This window comes from Thamnophis sirtalis, unplaced genomic scaffold (genome assembly GCF_051295495.1).
Source record: "Thamnophis sirtalis isolate CommonGarterSnake01/CBP01778 unplaced genomic scaffold, rThaSir2_p1.2 scaffold_2, whole genome shotgun sequence".
NCBI lineage: Eukaryota > Metazoa > Chordata > Lepidosauria > Squamata > Natricidae > Thamnophis > Thamnophis sirtalis.
Genome location: NW_028261382.1, coordinates 5,154,360 through 5,170,716, shown reverse-complemented (window position 1 = coordinate 5,170,716; position 16,357 = coordinate 5,154,360). Strand labels below are relative to the sequence as shown.

At 42.2% G+C, this 16,357-nt stretch overlaps 1 protein-coding gene across 9 annotated transcripts in view; it reads left to right on the top strand.

The window, feature by feature from the left end:
• NEO1 (neogenin 1) overlaps positions 1–12,340 on the top strand; it is a 60,883-nt gene extending 48,543 nt beyond the window's left edge. For 7 of the 9 annotated variants that reach the window (XM_087704082.1, XM_087704078.1, XM_087704077.1 and 4 more), the window contains 8 exons: positions 640–708; positions 963–1,107; positions 2,053–2,291; positions 2,394–2,486; positions 4,027–4,185; positions 5,157–5,414; positions 6,550–6,686; positions 8,351–12,340. In XM_087704082.1, coding sequence (XP_087560208.1) covers positions 640–708; positions 963–1,107; positions 2,053–2,291; positions 2,394–2,486; positions 4,027–4,185; positions 5,157–5,414; positions 6,550–6,686; positions 8,351–8,434 — 1,184 coding nt within the window. In that variant the 3' untranslated portion in view covers positions 8,435–12,340. The remainder of the gene's footprint in view (positions 1–639; positions 709–962; positions 1,108–2,052; positions 2,292–2,393; positions 2,487–4,026; positions 4,186–5,156; positions 5,415–6,549; positions 6,687–8,350) is intronic. The other 2 variants (XM_087704084.1, XM_087704083.1) reach the window with 1 other exon arrangement.
• Positions 12,341–16,357: the final 4,017 nt, after the last annotated feature.

The following is a 16,357-nucleotide window of genomic DNA, read 5'->3' as shown; positions in this document are numbered from 1 at the left end:
ACATTTTTAAATATGTTCTACAATCTCTCTCTGTGTATGTCTGTATGTGGGTGTACTTGGAGAATGCATCTATCCTGGAGGTCAGACAAAAACTCAGCCTCTTTAGAGGGCTTCAGAGACCATCCTGTTAGTTGATGAGATCACAAAAAGGAGTGCAATTAACTCCTTTAAGATTTATTTGAGAGGTGGGGTTTTTTTCTTTGAGGGTTTTAACAGTGGGGATAGAAATAAAAGTATTATGAGAATCAAATTGTTCCTATTTCCTCCTTTAACTCCCCCCCCCCCCAAGAGTCCAAATTTTCCTACTAAAATTCTTCAACAAAGTGGTCTTAAATTCTCTGGCACAATTTAGGGTCAATGTTTTTGAAAGGGAGGGCTCTTTTTTATTACAGAGGGTGGCTGGCCTATTAGAACCCTCCTGTTCCCATTCCTATCTTTTACTTTTGGAAAATACAGTAAAGATTTTCCACTATAAAATATTTGGGGCAATGTAATCTCAAGCTGAGTAGGTGCCAGAGAGCCACAAATTGCCCATCGGTGACCTGTGTAAAACCAAAAGGAAAATGTATTATATTTTTGAACAAGTGAACAAGATGAGATCATCAAAAGCCTTAACACGGTTAAAATTTTATTTTCCAGCATCGGGATCTGCAGGAAAAGGAAATCGACCAGTGGATGTTGGAACAGATTATAAAACTCCCATCAGTGGTAAGTATCTTCTCATCTCTGTTGAGAGCCAAGAGCTTGAAATAATTCATGTTACAATAGCGTGTGTTTTGCAGGTCAATGTCAAAGGCTTATTAGAGGAAAAAGTCAGTTGAAATTCCCAACAAGGGAGGCTGTATCTCTCACATAACATGGATTTTTACTTAGCTTAAGCAATAATTTTCAGTTCTTTCATTCCAATTCAAATTACAGCTCTAAAAAAAATCGTTTCGGATAATTTTTGTGTTCTTTCTTAGGAAGCAACAGCCCTCATGGCAGCCCCTCCCCGCTAGAATACAATATGCTTCTGATCATCATTGTTTCTGTGGGAGTGATAACCATTGTGGTTGTGGTGATTGTTGCTGTATTTTGCACTCGAAGGACCACCTCTCACCAGAAGAAGTAAGTTGCCCTGGGCAGAAGTGTGTGTGTGTCTGTCTGTCTGTCTGTCTGTCTTTCTGCTGGTTTCAGGGATACAGGTGTGATTTACAATGAAGGCAAACTAAAAGGCTCAATAGCTTTGGACTTAAATTTTAGGGCTGTCTCACATAAAGATTCTGTGCCAGTTTAACAGTGCTAGACTTCTCTGATTCTATAACATGAACAGTGTTGGAGGGTGAATTAATGTATTCAGATAATACATAATAATAGTTGTTAATGGTTCAGATGCAGTATAGTTGAAACCATTTCAGAACCATATTTTGGGTTTTTTTTTAGCTGCTCTGAGCTGCTATTGAGATTGGCGATAGTGACAAAAATCTTGCGGTCTTAAGGGCTTCTGGATGACTTCTCCAAGGTCATCTCCATGGCTTCTTTCTTCCCCTTCTGCATGAAGTGTGGATGAGGTGATTTTCATTGCTACAGGATATACAACAGCTAGTGGCAGGACAGTTCTCAGTATTTAAGTCAGCAGAAGTGAAAAGAATAGCTGTTTGCCTTCAGGCTGCTTCTTAGAGCTTGAGAGGTGAAATTGTTGGTGGTACGGAATGGATTTTGGCATCCAATAAGATACACAAGGACACTTCCCACTGTTGTTGAATGAGCCCTTGGAAAGAAAGAGCGAAGATCCTGCATGCACAATAGAAAACAGACTAATAAAAGGAGAATATTTGTAGCTCAAGGTTGAAATGAGGGATATTTGGTGCTCTCTGAGCTGGGTTGTTTTCACTGATGATGATACTTAGTTTGGATAATGAAACATCTGCAAGAAAACAGTCCAGCTCGGAGAGCACCAAAGACCTTCACAAAACATACTGGGCAGCGTTATTGTTCACAAAGATACTTTTATGGAAGATAACTCTTGCAGGAAAATTATATAAGTGATTTGTTTTTTTTTTCCTTTTAAAGAAAACGAGCTGCTTGTAAAACTGTGAATGGGTCTCATAAATACAAAGGCAATTCCAAGGACGTCAAGCCACCGGATCTTTGGATCCATCACGAGAGGCTGGAGCTGAAGCCTATTGATAAATCTCCAGATCCCAATCCAATCATGACCGACACCCCGATCCCTCGTAATTCCCAAGACATCACCCCCGTTGACAACTCTATGGACAGCAATATTCATCAGAGACGAAACTCCTACAGAGGTGAGATGACACCATTGTTAGCTTCACTGCTGAATCCTGTGGTTCTTTCCTAACGTGGACAGAAAGACAAGCGGAACCTAACTTCTGTTCTTCTGAATCCAGGGCATGAGTCGGAGGACAGCATGTCCACCCTCGCCGGAAGAAGAGGGATGCGGCCAAAGATGATGATGCCGTTTGATTCTCAACCTCCTCAACGTAAGTCTAGCTTCCCAAAGCCACCTTGATTAAATCCAACATTTCTGGTTCCATCTCATCCATATAAGATTATCTTGCAGTTCATTTAAAGCAATAGTCCAATGTGCTTAGCCTCAAGAGCACCAAATAAACCTCTGGCTAAATAGCCTGTTTACATTTCCCTTTGACATTGACTTCAACCCCAGGCCCTCTCTGTTTTTGTAGATTCATCCTGGCAGCAGCAATAAATTTGCCCTGCCTGTCCTGTGTGTCATGCAGATATTCTGAGCAGAATTGCCTGTATTATATCATAGGTTAGACTTACGCCAAGCAATGGATGGCCTTGGACTTTTCACCTGAGTACAGGGTTGTAGTTTCTGGATCTCCATAGCGATATGCTAATGACAAGCCTAGTGGATTTAAACAACAAACATTGCCAGCTAAATGGGAATTTGCACAGCCGTCGTTTATGTATGGCAGGCCCAATAGATGTCGTGTGCAATTGAGGGCTCTATCAATTTAATCTATTTAGGTATTATAGGCTAGATAAATGCCAGAACCACAGAAATCAGTGCCAGCTTGCATTTGTAAATTAGCCAAATCCTGCTAATACCTATTATAAATCATGTACACAAGTAGTAGAAGGAGCTGAAGAAAAGAGTTTTTCTTTCAGCAGAGTTGGTCGAGATCATCCGTTTATCGTAAATGACGTTATTACGGTGAGGCCATACTAATTTGTGTGTTGTGAAATTGCAAAAGATTTTAGATGGGTTTATTTTTCTTTGAAAGAGCTGGGAAAGAGCTAGAGAGAAACAAATGTTTTGGGGCTGTGAAGGTTACAAGATTGGAGGTGAGGAAGAGAACAAGTTTATGCTCAATGGCGTTCCCCACTCAGGGTGGTGAAACAGTTAAGAAAAATATTTTGAGAAATTGAGGCCAGGAGAAGATGCCTATAACTAATTAATCACTGTAATCTAAAAGGTATTTCAGAAACACTGACGGTGATAAAAATCCAAATGCCATGCTTCCCATCATAAAGGTGAACCATTTTTATGTGTAATATTCAGACTAACGTGGATTGGTAAGGGTGGGAATATATTACAGAGTGATTTTCTCACCCATAGTGCCCAAAAATGTTCATCATACTAAGATGAGACGTTTGAAATCCTTCATAATTTTACCAATCTTTTCCCGTTGCTTTTTTCCTCAATCTTAATAAAGGGAGATCAATAACATTGCTTCCTTTTCAGACATTATTTCTTCCTATCATAGAGTTCTGTTAATGCAGTTGTGTGTGGTTCTTTTTACTGGAAAACTAAACTTTATTATGGCCAAAGGCTGGCATAGAATAACAGAACCAACAGCATGAGAATGGTTCAGTGACCGAGTTTGTTGCAAGCTACACCCTTTATTTTATTCCAGTCTGCAGTATATCAAAACTATTCATTACAAAATACATTGCAGGTTCATCATTTATGAAGTGGGGGGGGCTTCACTTCGGCCTGCATGCCGGTTGGTCTTGTGTTAAGCTTTTTTTTTTCTGTCTTATGTTCATTCGCAGCTGTGGTTAGTGCTCATCCCATCCATTCCCTTGATAACCCTCACCATCATTTCCACTCCGGCAACCTCGCTTCTCCAACCTGCAACTATCTCCATCATCAGGCAAACCTATGGCCAGTTGGCACATCCGTATCCCATTCAGACAGGGCTAATTCCACAGGTGAGAAGAACGATCCGTTTTTGGAGGTCCACCATTGGCAAAAGAAGCATGAGGGCCAGAGCCTCGTGTGATCTAATTGCAAATATCAAACAACATGTTTTGAGTGGCTGCCTCTAGCCCAAATCTACGGAACTCAGAAGGTTGTATTTGCTGATTGGACCCAATTGTGTGTTCCTTTCTTCCTTTTGCTAATAGCACACGTTGCGGATGGATTTGTTTTGCTGCACTTTGTTCTGTTGGAGTCACATTAGTCCTCTAGACTCTCTAAGCCCTGAGAATAAGGTTGCCCTTTCTGTGTGTTTCGTGAATGGCACATTTAAGTGTTTAGAATTTTATTTAATCTTGGATCTGATGGTAATTCGGTTTCTCTGTTGAGAATTTCGATTTGCATAATTTGCTCTCTGTATTATTAAAGCTGCAAATAATGACTCTGAAGTGAGAATACTCCCTTATTTAATTGTACAGTGCTAGTAGCTTCTGATTTAATTTCCAACATCAAGAGGAACCCATTTTTGCATCGAATATGGAAATACGAACAGCTTAGAGGTATCTATACCTAGCATTTAATAAAAACCACTTGAAAGCTAGGCAACTAAGAAATCTCCAGGCAGATCACTAAAGGATGAATCAGAGAGCAAATTCAGTGGTGATTTAGAAAGCTGAATACATTGTTTTGTTTTGTTTTGATTAAATGATGGGATCACATGCTTTTTTTCAAAACAAATTAACTCTTTATAGAGCCTAAATAGAAAGCATAAAACTTTAGCAGCAATGTAGAGTTACGTATAAGTGCTAACTACGTGAACTTTGGGATGACTTTCTCATTCTCTCAGTTTGTTGGCCTCCTTTGGAACCAAAGAGAGTTTGTGACCCAACTAATGCCATTGAAGGCGCCTGGCATCTTCAGGGAGACTCTGAGCATAAGGTTGAAAAGTTAAAGCTAACCACTCGTTCCCTTCCCTCATCTCCAGAATCTGTTCGAAATACGCCTAGCACAGATACCATGCCAGCCTCGTCATCTCAGGCATGTTGTGCCGACCACCAAGAGCCAGAGAGTGCTTCAGCATCCTACCTGCCCAGCGCCCAGGAAGAGGAGACAAGCCAGAACCTGCCCACTGCCCATGTCCGCCCCTCTCATCCTCTGAAGAGCTTTGCTGTGCCAGCCGTCCCACCCACTGGCAGCACCTACGACCCTGCCTTGCCAAGCACACCTTTATTATCACAGCAAGGTGAGGACGGGAGAATGAAAGTTGAATGGAGGGGAGGTAGGTGAGCAACAACGTGATCTTTTGGGTCTTTTGCGTTTTCTTTTTTTAAACTCCCCGAATTCCCCAGCCAGCATGTATGGAGTTGAAGTCCTCACACCTCAAAAGTTGCCAGAAGTGAAAAACGCTGATCTACAGGCAATTGTCGCAGCTTCTTTGAGGTTTTTGGCAGCTGCAACAGAAATCACAATTACTCTAGAACAGGGGTGTCAAACTCACAGCCCGTGGCCCGGACACTGGTCCCATCCACCCCCATTTCAGTGAATAGGAAAAAAGTTGTGATATGTCACATGATGATAATATGTCATCACAAGTGACCCCCTTGTTCTAGAAGGTCAGCTTACAGAGATATGTGGTGGTACAGTGGTTAAAGTGCAGTACTGCAGGCAAACTCTGCTTACAGCCAGGAGTTTGATCCTGACTGGCTTAAGATTGACTCAGCCTGCCATCCTTTTGAGGTCGGTAAAATGAGAATCCAGATTGTTGGGGGCAATAGGGTGATATTGTAAAGCGCTTGGAGAGAACCGTAAAGCACCGTGAAGCGATATAAAAGTACATGCTATGGCTGTTAAGTGGTTCCTGTTCTTCCTTCCCAGCAGCCAAGCAGGTTCATTAAAGCAAAGAAGTTGATGCTTGTGGCATTGCAATTGAAACACCATCCTTGTGTATACCTATGGCTCATTGATGTGTATACAAAAGGGGAGGGGTTTGGATTATGATGCCACAGGTGCCATCTTTGACTTTCTCTGGAAAGGTCATACTCCCAAATGAAGTTCCCTGCAAAACACCCATGAAATCTAGTATCATATATAGCTGCTTTCCCAGTGTTATCCTTAGGGCCTCTGTGGCTTATCTTCATTCCGGGCTTGTAAATAACAGTTTTTAATCTTTGGCTTCTCAGTTCCGAATTTCAATTATAATAGTTTTCATTGATGTGTAGTTTTCTGGCTGCGGGCAGACTTGGCACAGAGTCAAAACCTGAAAAGAATTTGCTTTGCATCTGACTGTATTTAAATAGCAACAACCCTGGTTTGTTATCAACATGCCATGATATACGTTTGCCAATTAAAAGACTGACCATGATTATAATTGTGTCAAGCTTCTAGCCATCCAGTTCATTCAGTGAAGACAGCATCGATTGGAACTCTGGGAAGGACTCGGCCTCCAATGCCAGTGGTAGTCCCGAGTGCCCCTGAAGTGCAGGAAACCACCAGGATGCTTGAAGACACAGAAAGTGTAAGTGGGCTTAAATGTAACAATAAATGTACATAAATGTAAAAATAATAGTAATGAAGCCCTTCCACTGCACAGTGTAAGCAGAAAGAAAATCGACCAAATACAGATAGTTCTCGACTTACAAAACACAAGTGGGGCCAGAATTTCCATTGCTAAGCAAGGAGGTTGTTAAGTGAGTAACATCCAATTTTACAACCTTTTTGGCACGTTTATTAAGCAAATCACTTCAGCTGTTCAGTGAACCACACCGTCGTTAAGCAAAGCTAGCTTCCCCCATTGAATTGCTTGTCAAAAGCCAGCCAGCCGGGAAGATCGCAAATGCTTGTCATAAGTTTTTTTTTCAGTGCTGCTCTAACTCTGAATGGTTGCTGCACAAAAGGTCGTAAGTCGAGGAGAACCCGTATAAGCTGGTCAAGTTTTATGGAAACGGTTTCTCCAGTCTGAAGCGCTTCCTGATCCATCTCTCCTGGCAATCAGTGGGGCAATCAGTGTCCTTTCTAACTGAAGCTGGGGATCACCGCTCTTAAAAGCCATCAACCTTGGTGCGAGCGGGAATCCAGTGTTGGGTTTCTGTCCAATCGTAGACTGTCCTCCTCTGACCTTGGGGAAAACCAAGCCATCCTTTAGCCCCTAGGAAGGTACCTTTGGATCACAACATTGCAGCCCAAGCTTTTGAAAAGCCAATGGCAATTAACTGCAGGATATATTAAGCATTTATGAGGTGCTCTGGTGTTAAATTGCCCCCATCTTTGGTTCATCCATTATGAGGCATTTCTGCTCTTCAATAACTGTTCCCTTTTGGCTAATGCCGAGTTTCAAAGATCTGAAGTAGCATTGCTAAGCCTTCCAAAGCACCAGTTAAATGGGCTTGGTTGCAGCCTTTCCATATAATAGCAACATTTGGGGAGGCCATTAAATGTGAATCGTTGCTTCATAACTATTATCGTCGTGGGTGCAGGAAAGTTGCCTGCTTGTCTTCTCCTCTCCCGTCACTTTTGCTCTCGGTTCACTGTTTATGATCTCATTTATGTGACGTGTTCTGGAGCTGTTGCTGCCACCACCACCACCTTCATCTTTCCCTACAAAACGAAAATTGGAATGGGCCCGTTTTGGCAGCAACAACTGCCGAGCAATCTTGCTTGACTGCCCAGTCCTACCTAATAAGCATTGGAAAGGTGGCACAGTGCTTAGCATGCAGTATTGAGGGCTAGGTCTGCCCACAGCCAGGAGTTTGATCCTGACAGGCTACAGGTTCACTCAGCCTTAAGATGGTCGATGTAGGAGATGACCAGACTGAGCCCGAGGGAGGAGGGGACAAATGTGCCATCAGTCCTGAGTTCCTTTGTGCCTACAAGAGATCGAGGTTCAGTCCACCTTGAATTCTTTTATCTCTTATCTACCGCCAATTTGGTTTGGCCATTAGTAGTTCAGATTCTTGTAGAGAGCTTAAGCATTTGAACTGCCTGGATCTTCTGATTTCCCTGGCACTTGACAGTCGGTAAAAGGACCTAGATTGTTGACACTGTAAACCGCTTGGCGAGTGCTGTAAAGCACTGAAGCGGTATATAAGTCTAGTTGCTATTGCTCTTTGGCCGCTATCCTCCTTCCTCTTTCCCACCCAAGGCAGCTCATCTAGCCCAATAACCCTATTAAATCTCCTGCAGAATTACGAACCGGATGAACTCACCAAAGAGATGGCCCACCTGGAAGGACTAATGAAGGACCTTAACGCCATCACCACAGCGTGATCGCCTTCCCCAAGGAATGACTCCAGACCCGCAGGCCTTGGGACTTCGCCTTGGAGCACAAGGAAATGTATAAAAGACTAGGGGACAGCACAGAAAGAGACCTGCCAACCGGCTGCTGCAGCACCACCGGGGCCCCTTCCGGTGAACCAAATGGCTCTTCTAGTTCATTGGCCTGAAATGAACCTCTTTGGAGGTCGTTGGGATTTCCGCTCCTCGCTGCGCTGCTGATGCCGATACGAACCAGGAGTGGGGCGACGTCTCAGGCTGATGAAATCCAGCATCCAGACAAACTTAGCATTCATCGGAGGCAGCTTTTGTCCCGGTGCTGCAACCTTCCCTGCTTTTTCAGTGTTGGACATTCACATTTATGTACAATTTTATTTGAGTGTTTTTATTTTATTGTATCTTTTTTTTTTTATTAAAAAGTGTAACCTGACAGAAAAAAAAAATTGTGTTGTTTCCCCCAAAGCCTAGACGGACGTCCGATTGCTTGTTCTATTGTGTATACGGGAATTCATTGCCAGTGTGGATTGTTCCGTTCATTTCTTCGTTCGGATTTCTTTTCTTTTCTTTTCTTTTCTAAAGCTTGTATCATTCTGTCACCTTCCAGCAGTTGTAATCCATGGCCTTGGGGTATGCTGCATTGCTTTTTGTAAGCTTTTTTTATTTTTATATTATAATACTAATTCAAAAGGCCTGATTAGATCCTTTCCCATCACTCTGAGGTTAACTATCTGTTTGGTTAGAAATGTAACACGGAGCAAACTTTTCTTAATTTTTATTTTGAGCGTTTTCAGTGCAGGAGGGGTAGAATAAGTAAGCCTTGGGCTGGGAGCCACAGAGTGGTAGGAAGCTTCATTGGACAATGCAATGCAACACAGCTCTATCCTTCAGGCTCATATAAGCCATCCCTTGCAATATGCCCGGTTGTGACTTAAATAAATTATTATTATTATTATTACGAGTAACTTCCCCGATCACAGTGACTTGGAAAAAAAAGTCACACAGTAATCTGAAGGATGGCCGTGATGTTAACTCTTAACCTGCAATGATTCACTTTTGTCATTACCTCTGTCCGTCCAAAGCCTTGCCAAAACAGAAAGTGGCTCCAAAGACATGGTATCAACCAGCCCCAATTCATCAAAGGGAATTGTAAAAAAATAGAATGAAGGCTTTTGTCGGTCTCCTTTGTAAATTCATCCTTTAGTCCAGGGGCGTCCAACCTTGGCGACTTTAAGGCTTGTGGACGTCAAGTCCACAAACCTGAAAAGTTGCCAAAGTTGGAGCTCTTGGCTTTAGCCTGTTTCTTGCCAATTGCAGAGGACGTTGCGTTGAGCAAAACCCTCTCATAAATATTGGGTCCTTTAAGTTCAGTTACCACAATGCATCTTAGCAACACAGCTCTTCTTGTTTGAATGTTTGATTTCAAAGCTGTGTCCTTCTGGATATTTGCGTTGAAGTGGGAGTTTTATCCCAGATACTTTAGCATACAATGATCAGACATAAGCTATGGCTCAGACATAGTTTATGTTCAATCATTATATGCTAACGTATCTGGAATAAAACTATGTAGCTGTAGATCATCTTCAAGGTTTGGGGGAATACTTCCAGTGTTGAACCACAATCAAAACAAATTAAGTTTGCAGGAAAGGTGGGGGGGGGGACATAGGTGTGTGTGTTTGTGACTCAGGTGTTGCCCGAGCCGGTAGAAGAAGGGGGTGTATTGGGAGAGAGAAATAAATTCCTAATAAACTGGTAAAATTACATTTTCTTTTTGTGTTTGCTGCCCATAATCATACTGTTCTCTGTCATCATCTATGATAAACATGCTAAGAAAATAATATTTGCTTTTTTTTTAAAAAAACATAGCATTGGGTATCTCATGCTGGCTTAAAAAGCGATTGGAAAATGGGAGGCTTTGATTGTCTTTTTATTGCAACCAACATAATTGGTCCAAGTGATACTGGAGCCATGCTGGTGCAGTGGTTTAAAATGCAGCATTGCAGCCTAACTCTGCCCACTGCCAGCAATTCGATCCTGCCTGACCAGCTCATGGTTGACTCAGCCTTCCATCCTTCCAAGGTCGGTAAAATGAGAATCCAAATTCTTGGCGGCAATATGCTGACTCTGTAAACCGCTTAGAGAGAGGCCTGTAAAGCCTCGTGAAGCGGTATATAAGTCTAAGTGCTATTGCTGTTGTTGCAAGCCCAGTGATAACAAGATTATGATAGGATGGGATCAGTCAGAGATGTTGCAAGTTCTTTTAATTTCCTATATGATCAAAACTTGGATCGCATGTTGCTAGCAATTCAAGTTTAGAGTCCCTTGGCTTATGTTATCTCCAATTGTACAGAGAAGATATTATTTTTAGGAGCAGATAAGAAGAGAGCTACATCACCCTTTCTCCGCCTTTCTGTCTGTCCCATTTATCATTTTCCCCCCACACTGTCTTCCTTCCTTCCTTCCCTTCCAACTCAGCCTTCGTTTGCACCGATGAGCTGAAACTTGATTCATTCTAATTAGCCTCTCTTTAGCATGAACCTTAACTGCCACGCTGAATCCAAACAAGCCATCTATTTTTTAAAAAGAATGTTTTTTGCAATTGTATAAGAAGTGCCATGAAAACTCAAAAAGTAGACCACCTTACTCAGTGCTCTGTCTTCCAACATTAACAATTCACGCTGTTTACGGTTAGGGTGTAAATTTCTGCCTACCACGTCTTTTCATTCTAATGAGTTAATGCAATCCTCCACTTTACTTGGAGGTGAAGCGATTCATAATAATTAAAAAAGGGTGACCAGCTTTTAATTAAATCCGAGCAGTGGAAAGTTTCACGCCTTGACCTGCATCTCGATGTCTTCCCTATGCATATTTGGGGGGTTGGAGCGCAGTTTCCCTACTAGGAGGAAAGGTGTCCCCCCCCTTTTCCCACCTTCATAAACCAGAAACATCTTTTTAAAGACTCCTTTTGCCTCATTAGAAGATGTTAAAAGAGGATGTTAAAACACCCACATTTTCTGAATCGAACTGTAGGACGTGATCTAAAATTGTGTGTCCATCAGGGTGAATGGACACAGCGCCACCCTTTGGTGGGAAGACGGGCATGTAAAAAGTAAATGACATTAGTTGGGTCTTCTGGTGGCTAAAAGCGTTTTGTATGACCATTCGTCATTGTACAGATCCTTTTTCATAGCCAAGAGTATGAAGTCTTTTCTATCTTCGGAGTTCTCGCCGCATCCATTGAATTTAATTGGCACACACACAGACACACTGCTTCCACAGGTGTGTGCCTTTCTCTCTCACTAGACCCAAAGAAGCATCTTCTTGTATATTCAGTATTCCTCCCATTGGTGGGTTCTTGTTATATTATACTATATTGCTACTTTCATAGAACATCCAAGAATAATATTGTCGATACCGCCATGAGTCTGGGGAGGGGTGGGTGGGAGGGGGAATATTTTTTAATAATAAAGCAACTGTTCAGAGTTGGTTTTTTAAAAGGTTGAATCAAAAATAAGAAGAAGAAGAAAAAAAAACATTTATTCAAGCCAGTGTATAATATGTATTGCACTTTTTACATTTTAACACTGTTTTTTTACATATCGTGTGATTTTAAATTTGCGACATTGTGTATCTTGTAAGCCTCATGGCTGCTTTGGGCAGCTTCCTCCACTTGAATAAAAGAAGGGGGTGAGGGGGCTGGTGGGATGGGGGAGCCCAGGGGGGGCAGAAGAGACTCCTGTATATTGCTTTACAGTTCTGATGTAGGAGAATTCTGAAGACTGCTGTAAACTTCGACCTTTCTGTACATTATTTTTCTGTAGTATTTGTTGTATACTCTCTACATTTTTAATACTGTCATGTTTATTATTTGGTATTGGATATCCAATACACTTTTTTTTAAAATCTAAACCCAGTTCCAATTTTGTCCAGAGTTTTTGTCGATTGGTTTTCATAGTTTGCCTTCCCATATGAGTGACAGGATCATAACCCTCTTCAAATGGGTACTACATGTGCGAATCATTACTAACAATTTTAAGGGTTTAATAAGGAATACAAATAGTTTTATGTCTGTTTCAGAAATTATACACACACCTTCTAAGATAAAATATATCCCTAGGGCAGTGGTTCCCAAACTTGGCAACTTTAAGACTTGTGGACTTCAACTCCCAGAATTCTCCAGCCAGCTGGCTGGAGAATTCTGGGAGTTGAAGTCCACAAGTCTTAAAGTTGCCAAGTTTGGGAACCACTGCCCTAGGGTTGTAAATTGGGTGAATGTCTTGAAGTTGATAGAAAAAAGTTTTATCGGAGCGTGGTTGTTTGCTTGCAGCCATTTCATTGCCCAACTACGTAACATCATCCGTGCGATGAGTGTAGGATTTGTTCCCAGTTCATTACAGTAGCCTGGGTTGGTAGGGTTATGGTTTTCTCCTTGATAAATTCCTTGATTAGGGCATTACTTTCTGTTTGATTGTTTGTCTGGTATTAATCCCTGCTTCTTTGAATCTGGGCTCCTGGAGGGTGTGTGCTATTTTTTTCATTTTCTTCTTGTGGTTTTCTCTTTTTACTTTTGTGCACCATGTACAAATGGTGTAGCCCAAGTCACACAGTGATGATGCTACCTAGTTGGGTAATAAAATGTCTGCAAGCCAACAACCAAACTCAGAGACCACCAAAAGCTGCACAGTTCGACCTTAAGTTCCACATAATTACTGTGTTTCCCCAAAAATAAGACAGGGTCTTATTTTGATTTGGTTGGTTTGGTTTATTAGATTTATATGCCGCCCTTCTCCCAAGGACTCAGGGCGGCGTACAACATTAAAAGAAACACATAATACAAAAGTTTAAAAAATAGAATATACCAAACAAACGCAATTAGAATTAACAATAACATTTTTAAAAAAAATTGAATTAAAATTAACAATGATCAATAATTTGTTTTGTTTTGTTCAGGCCAGACTGGCTTGCTGGAAAAGCCAACTTTTTAGGGTGCGTCTTTTGACCCCCAAAATAAGCGCTTGACCTTATTTTCGGGGAGGTCTTATTATTTTTGAGGTGCAGGAGGCGGTGAGCGTGGTCCCCTCATGACTGCTGCTGCGTTGCAATATTTTTGGGGAGGGCTTATTTTTTGGGGGGAGGGCTTATTTTAGTGCATGTGCTCAAAAGCCCGATTGGGCTTATTATCTAGGGAGGTCTTACTTTCAGGAAAACCGGTGTCTTCTATTTAAACAAGTTTTATTACAGGGAGACTTTTTGCATTACCTGGGGATAAACATTTCAGTGTCTTCTAATAAAACATGCTCTCCTTTTTTTCCCCAAGGTAGGGGTGCGGGGGAGAAAGGCTTAAGGGAATAAAAAGGATGTGGCCTTTAGTAATCTGTGAAGTCGATGATGCTCGAATACTTCTAGCCGAAGCTCTCCGAAAACTGGTCACCAACTTTGAAAAAGGTTGTTTCGCATTAACATTCGTCTGAATTTTGAAACCAGAGCGATGAGCCAAGAAGGACCAGCAAGTTTTTTCTGCTTGCAATTTTTAACCCTAAGCCCCCTACTTCTAAGTCTTTCTTTATTTGTTGAAAAAGGGATCTTGTAATTATCATCTTTTATGGAGGAGCATCTCGCCGTTAGCCAAATACCTAGATATCTGACTTCTTTGCGATCCGCAGCCCCTTTCCTTCTCTCTCTCTCTCTCTCCCTCTCTCTCTCCCTCTCCCTCTCTCCCTCTCCCTCTCCCTCTCCCTCTCTCTCTCTCTCTCCTGTTAAACTGTTTTGAACTAGCATTTTGGTTTTCTCCTTATTAATTGTAAGGCCTGCTATTCCCCACATTTTTCTATCTCTTGTATTAGTATTGGTCCCGATTCCAATGGCTCTTCTATGAAAAATATCAGGTTGCGAACGCCTGTGCTTTATATTCTTCTTGTTTAATTTTAGTTCCTCTTAACTCCCAAAGTCTATCTGATTCTTATTAATAAAATCTCTAAAGTCATCAGGTAGAGTGGACATCCCTGTCGTACCCCCTTCATTATTTCAAGTGGCTTTTGTCATCTCCCCGCTTATTATGAAGCTCAGCAAGATTTTTCTGAACGTGCTCCCGAGCCCGTGGTTGTCCCGAATTTTATAGGGCGAAGGAAGTCAAACCTTAAGTAGGGTTTCAGCCATTAGCTTGGTCAGTTAGGTTTGGGAACTGAAGGCTAACCAACACGGAGGACGCCTCTTTGCGATAAAATTGATCTCTGCTGACAGCAAGTGGTTTTCCAGGGGTTTCCTCCTCCCCCTTCAGAGAGCCTTCTGGCTTCTGAGGATGCCTCAAAAGGGGACTGGGGGCTTCCTGAACTCCAGGTAACTCTTCTCAAGCCAAGTTATCCTGATGTGGTGTGGGGCCATCTTACGTGAAGATGTATGTTGGGAAAACGAATCGCCCTGCTAAGAATTAGGGACCTTTCAGTGCATATGGAAGGCTTGGTTGGAACCAACATTGAGCCTTTTACAAGATGAAGCCTTCTCTCACTTGAAATCCCTCCCAACTCCCCAAAACCCCCTTTCCCCTTCAATCTATTTTGCCCAGGATCCCATCACCGTATTTGGCTGTGGCCTTAGAGGTGGACACTAAACCACCAGCTTAGTGGAGGGAGGGGAGGAAAAGAAAAATAAGGAAAAGAGAAAGGGAGCAGCAAAGGAGAGGGAGAGGAAAAGAGAGGGAGGAAAAGAGAGATGGAGAAGGAAAGAAAGAGGGAGAAGGAAAGGAAAAAAGAATGGAAGGAGAAAGGGAGAAGCAAAGGAGGGAAAGGGAGAAGGAAAGAAAAAGAGAAAGAGAGAAGGACAGGAGGGAAAGAGAGAAGCAAAGGAGAAAGAAGCAAAGGAGGGAAAGGGAGAAGGAAAGGAAAAAGAAAGGAAAGAAGGAGGGAAAGGGAGAAGGAAAGGGAAAGAAAGGGAGAAGGAAAGAAAGGGAGAAGGAAAGGAAGGAAAGAAAGAGAAGTAAAGAAGGGAAAGGGAGAAGCAAAGGGGAAAAAAGGAAAGAGAAAGAAGCAAGGGAGGGAAAGGGAGAAGGAAAGAGAAAGAGAAGGAGGGAAAGGGAGAAGGAAAGGAAAGAAAGAAAGAAGCAAAGAAGGAAAAGGGAGAAGCAAAGGAAAAAGAAAGGAAAGAGAAAGAGAAGGAGGGAAAGGGAGAAGGAAAGGAAAGAAAGAAAGACGCAAAGAAGGGAAAAGGAGAAGCAAAGGAAAAAGAAAGGAAAGAAGCAAAGGAGGGAAAGGGAGAAGGAAAGGAGAAAGGAGAAAGGGACAAGGAAAGGGAAAAAAGAAGGAAAGAAAGGAGAAGGAGAAGAAAAGGAAAGAGGGAGAAGGAAAGGAAAAAAGGAAAGAAAGGAAAAGGAGAAGAAAAGGAAAGAAAGAGAGAAGGAAAGGAAAAAAGAGAAAGGGAGAAGGAAAGGAAAAAAGAAGGAAAGAAAGGGAGAAGGAAAGGAAAGGAGGAGAGAAACAAGGTGTCCAAGTCACAACAATCTGAACCTGGCTGATTTAGACCAGGCTTCTCCCTCGTCTATTAATTTCTCTTGTCAGGCTGGTATTTAATTAGTGCTGGCCTCCCAGCTGTTAAGCCTTAGCGGAGGCTCCATCCTCTGCTGTGTTGTCACAGCAACTAGTATTTTAAGTGCTCCGCTTTTCCTTGTTTTTTTCTTTTTCCTTTTGGAAAGACATTTGTGCCCTCTTGTGGCTGCAATGATCGTGTCTGCAATTCAGGCGCCTAGCCCGCAGGCGCCTGAATTGGCATTCAGAGCAGGAGAGGGAAATGATCAGCAGGCAGTTTCCACCTTTGCAATCCAGTGGCTTTTGGCTCAAGAAGCAACGGGTGGAAACTAATCAAGGAGAGACGCAACTTAGCACGCAGGAGGAATTTTCTTGTGAAATGTCTCCCAACGCCGGAAGTTTT